At 50.8% G+C, this 13,365-nt stretch overlaps 1 protein-coding gene across 1 annotated transcript in view; it reads left to right on the plus strand.

The window, feature by feature from the left end:
* FBLN7 (fibulin 7) overlaps positions 1-13,365 on the plus strand; it is a 47,626-nt gene that overhangs the window by 13,473 nt on the left and 20,788 nt on the right. Inside the window, exon 2 of the mRNA XM_047747160.1 lies at positions 9,147-9,306. Coding sequence (XP_047603116.1) covers positions 9,147-9,306 — 160 coding nt within the window. The remainder of the gene's footprint in view (positions 1-9,146; positions 9,307-13,365) is intronic.

A 13,365-nucleotide genomic window follows, 5' to 3' on the forward strand; every position in this document is an offset into this window, starting at 1 on the left:
ACAGTTTTCCAGTAAAACCCAGATGCAATTTTCATAAATCTTGGGTCGTGTGGGAACATGCACACCCATGTGTGCCACACACGGAAGCAGCCAACAAGCCCGTGTGAACGTTCCTGGAAGGGTCTGTGTGTGTGCGGGGTACAGCCTGTGGGGCTGAGAGTGGCCACCAGCAGACGGGGTGGGAGGGCCTTCTCTGAGCCCCTAATCCTGGTTCCCAGAGGCTGAAGAAAGAGGCAGAACATGCTTTCTGAATGGCTATCCAGAGGCAGCGTGGCACCAAAGGCAGCCATGCCATCCACCTGGGGGGTCCCATAGCCTCACTTCCTCTAGCTGTAAAGTGGAGATAATGGCACCCGCTTGCTGGGGCTGCAAGGAGGACTAACGGAAATAAAGAGGGTTCTGTCTCCTACAGCAGTGCCTGACATGAAGTAGGGGATGAGGTAAATACCTGTGGAATCGTGACTATGGAATGAATGAAATGTGCACTATATTAAATTTGGCACAACATGCCCCATTTCTTAGGCTCTGAAGTCCCCACCTTGTCGCAAGAGGTGAGGGGAGGGCCTGTGTACCAGGTGGGCTCCAGCAGGAGACCATGGCTGGTTGTGCAACATGGCTCTGTATGTGTCTGTGTGTACTTGTGGTCACGCACGGTCCTGTGGATATGTGTGTGTGTGTGTGAATTGAGCTCCCCGCTGGGCTGGGCGTCATGTTTGCTAAAGATAATGCCGATGCTGGTACAGTTCAACCAGGTCTGCAGGTGAAGGTTGGCGACTGGACAAAACTTAGCTGGGCAGCAAGCCAGTGGAAGAATAAGGTGGGTCTAGGTGGTGAGATGCACACGACTGTCCCGGGCTCACACTCAGTTCACGCCTTCACTCCCTCAGTTCGTCCATTCGTTTGCTGGGTCATCTAGCGTGAACTCAGATCCTAGGTTCAGTGACATGGATTCCCAGTTATCTCTAGCTTGTTTTCCGCTCTCAAGGGGGGCCAATTGGCCAGGGAAGAGGTGGGCTGGGAGTGTGTGCAGAAGGCTGCCATCAGGGCCAGCAGTGGGCGCTGTAAGCTGAGAGGCGTCAGGAGATGGATAGAGGTGGCTCTGTGTGGACCCCTCTCTAAGGCAGACCCAGCCACCCCATCCCATCAGTGTCTGGGGAAAGCATGCTGGGGTTTGGATACTGGATGTGCCACCATCACCGTGGCCTATAAAGTGGGTATAATAATTTGCCCACATCCTGACTTTGTCATGAGCATCTAATGAGATACTGGCATGAGGTATGGTGACAGTCCGGGCTCCGGGCTCCCTCTGTTGTCATCTCTCCTGTGGTCATTATAAAAGATCCACAAGAAGGGGGGTTGGGGTGTAAATAGAGAGTGAGGGACAGCCAGCCTAAAATTCCCAAATGCCCTGAGCACCCCAGGGGTCCAGAGTCCCCAAAAGAGGCTCCAGCTGGTGGACTGTGGTGGCTAATTTTATGGGTCTGACTTGGCTAGGGCATGGCACCCAAATATTTGGTCAAACACCTAGAATCTAGATGTTGCCATGAAGGTATTTTTTTAGGTGTGATCAGCCTCAACCAATAGACTTTGAGTAAAGCAGATTGCCTTCCACAAGGTGGGTGGGCCCCAGCTGAAAGACCCATCCTCACCAAGTTGGAAGGAGTTCTGCCTCCAGACTGCCTTTGGATGCAAGCTGCATCAGCTCTTCCCTGGGTCTCCGGCCTGCCACATGCTTTGCAGATTTTGACTTCTCAGCTCCATGACTTCATGAGACAGTTCCTTAAAATAAATCTGCCTCTCATCCTCCATCCCTCTCAATAGGATGGGCACATACACAACACGCATCCCGTTGGTTCTGTTTCTCTAGAGAACCATGACGAATACAAGGGCCTTGGGCAGGTCCTCAGGCAAAATTCTCTCACTTCCCCCAGAAGTGTCCACTTTTTCTCCTCTTCTTGCGTGCTAGGTCAAGGTCACGGGGGCGAGAGAGGCCGAAGGAGTTATAAGGCGCTTCTGACTTGGCTGAAAATTAAAATAACTTCTGGAGAACAAGCATGCACAAACCCAACATGACTCAGACGAGGAGGGCTTCGAGCCTTGGCCAGCAGGCACACATTTGGCAAGGGTGCTCCGTCCTTTCCTAGACCTAAAAGGCATCAAAACATCTGTGTTCCCATTAACAAAATGCTGACAGGACACATAGCTGTGGCTTAGAAGAAACCAACTCAAGAGACAGCCCCTCTGAGGTCTGAGGGGTCATCCACGGTCACCTGGAGGGGTCTCAGAAGCTACTGTGACCGAGGGGCACTTGGGAATTGTCACTGTGTCAGTACTGCCACTGTAAGGAAGACCACCAAGCCAGGTCATGTGAGAACAAAAGCCTCAAGGACCCCCACTCCCCCACCATGCACACTCTGGAGTTTCGCCCATGCCCTCGGGTTCCTTGAGAGCCAAATCTGGGTCTTCAATTTCATTTATAAATTGAACCCATGTAGCCGGAAGGCCTGGGTGCAGTGGCAGGGGTCAGGCCTACTGGGTTCAGTCATGGTGACAGAGTGAGCTGGGGCAAGGGGTGCATAACGTCTTCATCTGTGTCTATGCCCAGCAGGTAAGGTCCTGAGGTCTACAATAGCTCTGGAGGCAACCTCTACAAGGGCTCTGGGCAATCTCAGAGAAAGGGAGTGTCGTGAGCTCTGAGGAGTGTCCATTAGATCCTCTGGAGTCAATATTATGAGAGAATGGGTTGTGGGGGAGGTGGGCAAGATTTCCCTGGGGCGGCAGGATGTGTGGAGCATAGTACTGTGACTGTGTTACTTCCAAGAGCCTTTGGACCAATGCCTCCACCCTCCCAGCTCTCAGCACTGGCCCGTGTGTTCCAGAGTCATCTATGCCACCTCCACCCCAGCTTGGGAACATCTAGGTGGGGTGACTTCAGTTGCTACCTCCTTTACTGGCTCACATCTTCTCTGCAAATGTTGTTACGGCCTTGAGTGATGTGAAGTGCCCACCCCTTCAAAGGGTTTGATCACACACGCCGTAAATCCTGGTCTTTTCTTCTCAAAGGTTGAAGAGTTTCACTGCATGTCTCTTCTTGGTTCCATTTCAAAGAAGGTTATTAACCCAAAGAAATGGAAACTATTTTTTGTTATTTATTGTCAATGGCATAAGCCAGGCATGGAGCCAGATTTTGAAGGGATGGAAATGTAACGCCAGTTGAGGGGATCTCTTCAATAAAAATATTAAAAATGAGGGCCCCCCCCCAAGGAGCCCTGGAAGAGGCCTTTGAAAGTTGGGGCCCTGATGCGGCGACGTCATCAGCCTCTGGGTTTCGCCCTTCCTTCCCAGCGTGGAGACCTCCCCAAACTAGCCCCATCTGGATTTGACCTTTGCCCAGGCGTGGCTTTGGTGAGCATTCCCACCGAATGGGAGGTTGGCTGTGAAAGGGCACATGGAGCCTGTGGTGGTTGTTACGGTTGGGGTCTGAGACCTTGAGACGGGCAGGGGCTGCCCCAAGCCAGCCGTTGGGGTGGGAGGACCAGGCTTCAGTACAGGTGGGTGATATGGAAGGTGAGGCCTGCTTCCTGTCACCCCCAGCCCCGGAGGCCCTTGCGGGTCCTCTTGGATCAGCCTTACCAAGGGCTACATGGACAAAGAGGAAATGACTTGTTTCCCATGCTGCTGCTTCTGGCGGCCCAGAGCAGGATGGGGTATGGGTGTAGGAAGGGAGGCGGGCTGATAAATGGAGTCCCTTCCCCCAGACTGGAAAGAGCACAGGGGTCAGAAGTGGAATGGAGGTCCTGGGTCCTATGAGTTACTGTGCTTGTTGGCATGGAAACAAGGCCACGCCCCAGTATGGAGAAGGAAGAACTGATCTAGAACCCTTGTTCTGTGGTCTAGGGTTCATGAGATGAGGACGGTACATGTACGTGCGTGTTTGATCCAACAGTTAAAAAAAAAACCCAAAAGTTAGCAATCTGAGCATGGGACTTGTTCTTTGATTTGGTGTGTTTTCAGGATTTGAACTGTGTGGCAGGAAGTATGCCTTATTTTTATGATCGAGCAAAAGGATCAAGCTTTCTCGGTTTGGAAGGCAGAAGCACGTAGCTTCTGAGTCCCCTCCAATGACCTCTTTTGTTCCCACAATGCAGACCTCTCAAGGACTTGGTCTGCGAGGGTTCCATACTGCACCCCACTCTGCAGATGAACCCAGTTACAGCCTGTGCTCAAGGTGATGGATCCTGAGCGTGGCTCTCAAGGTATCCATTTCTAGCACTTTGGGAACAAGGAACTCCCATGTTAGTAGCAACCACCATACAGACCCAGCAAACCTCATATCAAAAGGCCAGAATTCTCTCGGTTCCCCGGCACCCTCCCTGGCCCTGACTCTGGCACCCTGGCTTGCCAAGAGCAGAAGAATCCCCCCCTTTTTTTTTTTTTAAATTCTTGGGAACTTTATTTCTTTTATTTTTTTCTAGTTTTATTGAGCTAAGATTGACATCTATATCAATCGACGATATATTGACATATATTGATTTATGTGTCTGTGCTGTGAAATAATCACAGTACATTAACATCACCTTACGTCGTTATAGGTTGTTTATCTCTTGTGAGGAGATCTTTGAAGATCTATTCTCTCAGCAACTTTCAAAAATACAATACAATACAGCTAACTATAGTCACCATGCTGTACGTTATATCCCAGAACTGATTTACCTTATAACCAGAAGTTTGTTCCTTCTGACCCCCTCCATGCATTTCCTCCACCCCCCAACCCCTCAACTTAGGCAACCGCCTATTTGTTTGCTGTAATCTGTGATTTTGGTATTTTAGATTTCACATATAAGTGAGTTCACATAGCATTTGTCTTTGACTTATTTCACTTAGTATCATGCCCTCAAGGTCTAGCCATAGCTTGTCTCAAATAGTAAGATTTTCTTCTTTTTTATCGCTGAATAATATTCCATTGTTTATATATACCACTTTTTTTTTTTATCGTTTCATCCATTAGTGTGCACTGAGGTTGCTTCCATATCTTGACTAGTGTGAATAATGCTACAACAAACAAGGGGCTGCAGATGTCTTTCCGAGAGAGTGATCTTGTTTCCTTTGAATATATCCCCAGACATAGAATTGCTGGATGATGTGGTAGTTCCATTTTTAATTTTTTGAAGACCCTCCATACTGTTTTCCACAGTGGCTGCATCAATTTGCATTCCCACCAACAGTGCACGAGGGTTCCCTTTTCTCCACATTCTCGCCAATACTTGTTCTTTCTTGTCCTTTTGATACTAGTCCTTTGACAGGTGTGAGGTGTTATCTTATTGTGGTTTTGATTTGCGTGTCCCTGAAGATGAATGATGTTGAGCATCTTTTCATGTATCTCTTGGCCGTCCAGATGTCTTTTTTGGAAAAATGTCTATTCAGTTCCTCTGTCCATTTCTTAATTAGATTTTTTTTTTTTTGCTACCGAATTAAATGAGTTCTTTACGTATTTTGGATATTAACCTCTCATCAGATAGATGATTTGAAATTTTTTTTCTCCCATTCTGTAGGTTACCTTTTCATCTTGTTGATGGTTTTCTTTGCTATGCTGATGTTTTTTAGTTTGATATAGTCCCGCTTGTTTATTTTCGCCTTTTTTTGCCTTTGTTTTGGGCGTTAAATCCAAAAAATCATTGCCAGGAATGATGTCAAGAAGCTTATCCCCTATGTTGTCTTCTAAGAGTTTTGTGGTTTCAGGTCTTACGTTCAAGTCTTCAATCCAGTTTCAGTTAGTTTTTGTGTTTGGTATAAGATAGAGGTCTAGTTCCGTCCTTTCACACATGGCTGTCCCGGTCTCCAGACACCACTTATTGAAGACGCTGTTGTTTCCCCATTGTGTGTTCTTACCTTCTTTATCATAAAATTAGTTGACCACAAGTGCATGGGTTTATTTCTGGGCTCACATAGTTCTTTCTTACACCTACTTAATCCTGTTAGCCTCACCCCTGTGAAATTACAGGCAGGGATGGGCCAGGGTTTCGAGATCTTGTCTCAGCAAGTCTGCCTGAAACCCTGCCATTGCCCTCTCCAGCTGGGATGCAGCCCTACTGTGCTTGGTCTTGAAAGTTTTTCCATTGTGGCCGGCCGGGTGAGCACAACTCACCTGTAATGAGCCCTGGGAGGTTGGTGCCTATTGTCCACTGTGTGGGGGCTGGAAAGGGCTCTGGAAAGTGTCACTAGAAGCAGAGGATAGCTGTCCCTGGGCCGAGGAGCTAGTTGGACACACTTGGCTGCTTAGTGGCCAAGTGGAACCTAGGTCTCTTTCCCTCCACATACTCTGACCTTCTTTCTCTACTTACTGGAGCCCCATGGCACCACCCCTGGGCTCTGGGCAGAGGTCTTGGCACTGGTCTCCTAGCCCCCACTTCAAAATGTAGCTCTTCCATGTCCCCCAGGGCAGCTGTGGCCCAGAGAGCCCTCTCACAGTGTCAGAGCCCTGGCCACCTTATACGAAAGGGAAGCAGCTGCTGGTCTGGCTCAATATGGTCAGAGATGTGTCCTCCACTCCCTTCCCACAGCCTGCCCCCACTGCCATGCTCCCTCACCTGCCACTCTCACAATAGTCCGAAGTCTGAGCCTGAGGGATATTTTGCTTGGGTCATAACGTTATCAATTGTTAGTACAAATTAATCAGTGAGAGCATTCACCACACAGGGATGTGTGAAGAACAAATGAGACAGGGCCTAAGAAAGTCCACTGGGGCCCCTACAGCCGGGGGCTTGGGGGTTGGGGTGGTGGCTCTGGGACGGAAGTCACTAGGGTTCCCATTTCGGCTCTATCACTCCTAAGTGGCGTGAGGTAGGGAATGTCGCTCGACTTTCAGCTTGTACATTTTCATCTGTGAAAGAGAGACCGCCCCAGGCCCTCACAGGGTTGCTCCCAGCCAGTAGTAGTCTTTGAAGCAGACTTAGCTTTGTAAACTGTGATGAACTCACAAATGTAAATTACACACAAGTCACAAAACCATCTATAAAAAACGGCTTCTCATCACGTCTCGGCCTTTTGGCTAAGATCAAGTGTATAAGCAGCTTCTTTTTTTCTCTTTAAGGGAGGGGATGTGGATGTGGGAAATCAGGTCTGGGTGGGCCAGTAGGGGATTGATGGCAGGAGGTCGCTGCCCCAGCACCCCCAAACCTGCATGGGAAGGACCACAATGTGGGAGAAAGAAGGAAAACAAAAAAACTTCTTTTCCCAGCAGTTGCATTTGGGGCTAGGCCCAGTCAGGCCCTGGTAGTGTGGAGGCCAAGGAGCCCCCATGGATTAACAAGTTCCAGGGGCAACTGGGGATTCAGCTGTGTCAAAAGCATCCATTGAATCAGGCCAGTGAGTCATCCGTTTGGTGAAATCCCCAAGGTGCAGCAGCGGCCTGGCAGCCTCCCTGGGAGACCGCGGCGGCAGTGCCCCACTGGCGAGCCTGGAAGCCTTCAGAGGCTGCAGCGGCCATATGACTCCCAGCCACCCTACTCCCAGCCTTTTAGAAAAATTTTTTAAAATAATAAAAACCCGGGGCGCCTGGATGGCTCAGTGGGTTAAGGCCTCTGCCTTCAGCTCGGGTCATGATCTTGGGGTCTTAGGATCGAGTCCCGCATTGGGCTCTCTGCTCAGCAAGGAGCCTGCTTCCCCCGCCCTCTGCCTGCCTCTCTGCCTACTTGTGATCTCTGTCTGACTTGTGATCTCTGTCTGTGAAATAAATAAATAAAATCTTAAAAAAAAAAAACGATAAAAACCAGGACTCATAGAAAAAAAAATGGGGTATAAAAAAGAGAATTAAAAATGATCCATAAGCCTGTCCCAGACTGCCCTCATTATCTTCTTGATGTTCTCCTTCGTTCTGTGATGGGAGTCAGGTTAGGCAAGGCTCTGCCGAGGTAATGCACGGGCCCCAGGGGACTCCCCCGCCACGACCAAGGCCAAGGGCCTACTGTGTTCACCCCCTTCTTTACTCCTTTTCAAGTCCTGGCTCTTAAAGGTAATTGAGATGGGAAAGCTGGAGATATTTATCACTAAATGTGATGCTGGGTGTTGCTTTAAGTGAGGTAGTCTTTATCATGATAAGCACATGCCACCTTATTCTGTTTTTTTCTTTTTTCTTTTTTCCCCCAAAGACCTCATTTATTTATTTGACACACAGAGAGAGAGAGAGAGAGAGAGAGAGAAAGAGCGCACAAGCAGGGTGGGGGAGCGGCAGGCAGAGGGAGAGGGGGAAGCAGGCTTCCCACCCAGCAGGGAGCCCGATGCAGGGCCATCCCAGGATGCTGGGATCATGATCTGAGCCGAAGGCAGACACTCAACCCACTGAGACACTCAGGTGCCCCCCCTTGTTCTTTTTTTTTTTTTTTAAGATTTTATTTATTTATTTGTCAGAGAGAGAGAGGGAGAGAGAGCAAGTACAGGCAGACAGAATGGCAGGCAGAGGCAGAGGGAGAAGCAGGCTCCCCGATGAGCAAGGAGCCCAATGTGGGACTCGATCCCAGGACGCTGGGATCATGACCTGAGCCGAAGGCAGCGGCCCAACCAACTGAGCCACCCAGGCGTCCCCCTTGTTCTGGTTTTAAAGCTTTCTCCAGACGGTTGGAACGCGACGTTGACTGTCACCGAACGCTTCTTTTCCTTTACTGAGGTTCCTTCATCTTTGCCTTGTTCCATTTTTTAAAAGTACAGGAAGCATGGGACCTTCCTGTTTCGCCGTTTTATATGCTTTATCATCCAGCTGTTTTTAACAATGTTCAAGAGAGAAAGAAAGAATGAGGTCACCAAGCCCAGACCTCAGAGCACAGATTCCGAGCGAAGAATGAGGGAGTCTTTTGAAGGAACAGAAGGATGATAAGTCACTTTGGGTGGAATGAACTGCTCAATCACCCAAAGGCTCAGAATCGTGGGTTCTGCCCTTGACCCTGAAAAGCAGGAGCTTTGTTTTTGTCAGGAGGCGAGCTGGCCCTGTGATCTGTGGGCTCAGGGGATCCTCAGTCTGGTGACCTGACTCAGCCCCGGGTGTCGGGGTGCCTGGTGAGGCTTCGGAGCCATCGGGGTCCCAGGGGCCTGGGTGGCTGTCGGGAGCTGAGAGGAGCCACAGCGGTGGCGGTGCTGACCCCTTCTCTCCCCAGAACTGTCTCAACAAACAGCAGCTCCTCACGGCCATCCGCCAGCTGCAGCAGGTGCTGAAGGGGCAGGAGACCCGCTTTGCCGAGGGCTTCCGCAGCATGAAGAGCCAGCTGGCAGCACTGCATCACTCGGTGGCCAGAGCGGGCCCGGACTCCCCCCCAGGTGGGTCCCTGCATCGGTGCTGCTGGGGCCGCCGGGCATGCAGGCCTTTCCCCTGTGGGTTCTCTCCCCATTCCCCCACCACCCCAGCCCACACCTGCCCCTGTCCTGGAGTAGACCCCCAGGCCTTCCCCTGCCTTGCCTCCTGTGGTGGTGGGTGGTGTCTACCCAGGCTGGTGGGGAGCATGGGGGGAGGGCATGAAGAGCATCTGCTGGTTCTCCTCTCCCCCATCTGACTGTCACCCAGTTCCTCTCAGACCTGTTTGTTCTAGGCTTGATAACATTCCTCCACATGTCCTTACAGAACTGTCAAGAGCCATGGTTCCTGGAGCCTGAGCGGCTTTCCCCTTCCCTGTCCCCCCCACCCAGGTGGACTTGGGTTGGTTCCTTTTTTTTAAAGATTTTATTGATTTGTCAGAGTGAGAGCACAAGCAGGGGAAGAGGCAGAGGGAGAAGCAGGTTCCCCACCGAGCTGGGAGCCACATGCGGGACTCGATCCCAGGACCCTGAGATCATGACCTGAGCCAAAGGCAGATGCTTAACCAATGGAGTCACCCAGGCATCCTTTTTTTTTTTTTTTTAAAGTTCATAAACTATTTTTTTCTGGCAGTTTTAAACTCCCAGCAGAACTGAATGGAAAGCACAGAGAGTTCCCTCCCCAAACACACACACGACCTCCCCTCCACCAACGTCCCGCACCAGTGGGGCACACTTGCCACAGCCCATGAAACAACATTGGTGTCAGTTTCTCAGGCATGACAGTCAGCCCTCTGATGTGAGTCCCCCCCATTGGTGGTGGTGGTGGGTGGAGGGGTTGCTGCTCAGGCCAATTCGCATTCGTTGAGGTTCCTGTGGGTCCCTAGACTCCCTCCCAGAGGGTAGGACTCTGAGAGACAAAGGGCATTTCCCTCGTGGTCCTAGTCACAGCTTTCACTGTGGGGCCATTGCACAGATGACTGGATTTCTTCCATCTGGCCTCCAGGTGGCTTCTCCTCAGGGTCACACGGGTCAGGGGGACATCCTAGGGAATATCTGATGTCATTTACTCACTTCAGACACATCTATCAAGGGCCCTCTTTGTGGTATTTGTGGTGTGAGATGAAGTTTCCTGGGGAAGACAGTGGATTTCCTACCCCTTCGGGATCTGGTAGCAGATCCGGAGTCTCACCAGCACTAAGTTGGCGGCTACTGTTTTCCTTGGCTCCCCCGGTGCAGAGCTAGGCTGACCCACCAGTGTCCTCATACTTTCCAAGGCACCTTGAGGCCCTGGCCTTCAGGGCGGTTCACCGCAGCCAGACTCCAAGAGGCAGGCAGGGCATGCTTCCTTTGTGCTACAGATGCAGAAACTGAGGCCAAGAGAAGTTGAGTTAGCAGCACTAGGTACTAGATCTGAATTTTTTTTGTTCCTGCTAGAGGCTCAAATGCATGGAGCCTTTCTGCTTTCCCAGGATCGCAGCTCCTAGGATCCCTGGAAGCTTCCAAGAAGAACTTGCAAGAGATCCTTCATAAAACCGCCCCGCCTGTGTTAGAGACCTCTGTCCACTAGGATAGACAGACAGGTAGCTGTTGTGACATTACTGACCCTCTCAGTGCCAGATTCAGAGTCTTTCTTCCCTGAACCATACAAGATTTTTTAAAATGGCCAATTCTCTTTTTATATATTGCCACAGTGCCACTGCCTCTCCCATGGCCTGGACATGGAGGCGAGTGGCTGTCAGGGTTTCCACTGCAGGTCCGGGGCTGGGGGTGCTGGGCCTGTAGCCGGAAGCTTCCAGGTTGTAGGCAAATGATTTTTAACTTTTTTTTTTTTTTTTAAGGGCATTTGCGGGGAGTCAGAAAGAATACTTTCTAGTCCTGGAGAATTCTTGGCCTTCCTCTTTCTGGCTTCTAGGAATCACCCTCCTATTTTCCCAGCCTTTCTCTCTAGGGAACATCACACCTGATCAGCGTCAGGGCTTTACCCAGGCAGTCTCATTCCCTCCGTGTTCCCGAATCTCTAGAATCGCTTCACTGCTGAGCTCGTGCCTTACACAGTAACCTCATTCCAGAAGGTGCGGGAGCTTCCCCGTGGCCCTGGAGCCTCACCACGTCGTGCTCCTTGTGAGCCAGCCAAAGGGCACATCCTTCCACTGTACAGAGGCAGAGGCCCATGGCTCCCACCTGAGAAGTGACTGCAGACTGATTTTTCATCAGTCTGTACGCATTTGTTAACTCCACTAACATTTACTGAGCACCTACTGTGTGCCCAGTGCTGTTACATTTACTCAGGTTATGATTCATCTGTGAGTTGCTCCAGCAGGTAGAATTTCTTTTTGGAAGATTTTAAAGATTTTTCATTCCCCAGAGAGACACTACCCCTCCCCGTAGCACCTCCCCCACCCCCACCACCCTGAGCATCCAAAATCCCTTTCTGCACAATAAAGTAGTTGCTATTGGAAAAGAGCTATGAAGAAGCTATTTGCAGGGACTGAGGCAGCAGCCTGGGAGAAGCCCCGCAGGGGATGTGAGCTCACAGTCGCTTCCATCTCACAAAGTGTTTATCACTGGGTGCCCTGTTGTAGGTTTACTAAAGGAAAGGGGTGTAGCAGTGGCCCCCTGATAACCAGAGGGCACTGCGAGTACTAGGAGGGGCCAGCTCATGCCCATCCACGCAGGTCAGCATGCCTGGGACGGGGGTAGCCCATCAGGGTCCAGGGTGCTTCCTGATCACCGTCTGGGCAGACGTTCCCCTCATGGTCGACGCTGAGTGATTCTCCCGTCACTCACTGCAACTTGCTGCATCCGTCACACCTCTTTCCCATCGTCTAAAACCCAAGAGCATTTTCAAAATGACACTTGGAACTTACCTTAAAGCATCATAGGGGTGCCTGGGTGGCTCAGTCGGTTAAGCGTCTGCCTTCGGCTCAGGTCACAATCTCAGGGTCCTGGGATCGAGCCCCATATCAGTCTCCCCCCTCAGGGGAGAGCCTTCTTCTCCCTCTGCCTGTGCTGCTCCTCTCACCCCCAAATCCCCTCACCCCCAACCGCCTGCTTGTGGGCTCTCTCTCAATTTTGCTCTCTCTCTTTCAAATAAATAAATAAAATCTTAAATTAACACCCCCCCCCAAAAAAAAACCCAAAAAGGCATTTTAGAAGTGGCTCTGAATTTCCAACTAAACAAAATCCAAATCCAACCTGTCCCACCTTTGGGACTTTGATACAACGAATGCTGGTTGTGGGAGGCAGCCAGCCGCAGGGAGAGGAGGAGTGGGGAGGCCCTCTGTCTCCCCGAAGCCCACAGCATGCCTTCGGGACATCCACTCATTTCTGCCTTCATGGCACAGCCAGTGTCAGCCTCCTTCTCACCCCATCTCTGTTCCCAGCTCCCGCCCTGGCCCACACCACCTTCATCTCTGGCTTCTGCCTCCTCTTCTTCCTGCCTTACATCTGACACGTCACGCTCAGGCTGCAGCCCACTGCTGTCATTCCCATGGAAGTTGGCCGTTTCCTGCCCTGGCTCACACCCTTGCAGGCTCCCTGATGCCTCTCTGACTTCATCCCCAACTGCTTTCCAGCTAGTCTCCTCTACTGCAGCCATCGTGCTGCCCTTGACATTCCTCAGACCTGCCAGGCACACTCCCACCACAGGGCCTTTGCACCAGCTTGTTCCCTCTGCCCTTTCCAGATATCTGCAGGCTTATGCCTTCATTTCTTCAACTCTGCCCCCATGAAGCCTACCTTGACTACCACATTCAAAATGGGCCCCCTCCCCTGGCGTCCCCAACACTACTCCCTACCGTATCTTCTGTATGACACTTACCACTTCTTAGCATTGCCATCTGCTTATGGAGAATCTTGGTCATTGGTGGGCACTCCTGTTAGAAGGGGGCTTCCTGAGAGCTGAGTTTTGCTGTTTTGTTCACTATCCCAAGCCCCTAACCTACTGCCTGGCACATGGTAAGCCGCTCAATAAAGAAATGTTTCATTCGTTCATTTGTTCAAGAATTATTTATCGGCCACTCACTGTGTGCCAGGCTTGGGGCTGGTGCTAGGGCCTCATCAGGGATGCGAGGCCACATGAGG

Source organism: Lutra lutra, chromosome 9 (genome assembly GCF_902655055.1).
Source record: "Lutra lutra chromosome 9, mLutLut1.2, whole genome shotgun sequence".
NCBI classification, from domain to species: domain Eukaryota; kingdom Metazoa; phylum Chordata; class Mammalia; order Carnivora; family Mustelidae; genus Lutra; species Lutra lutra.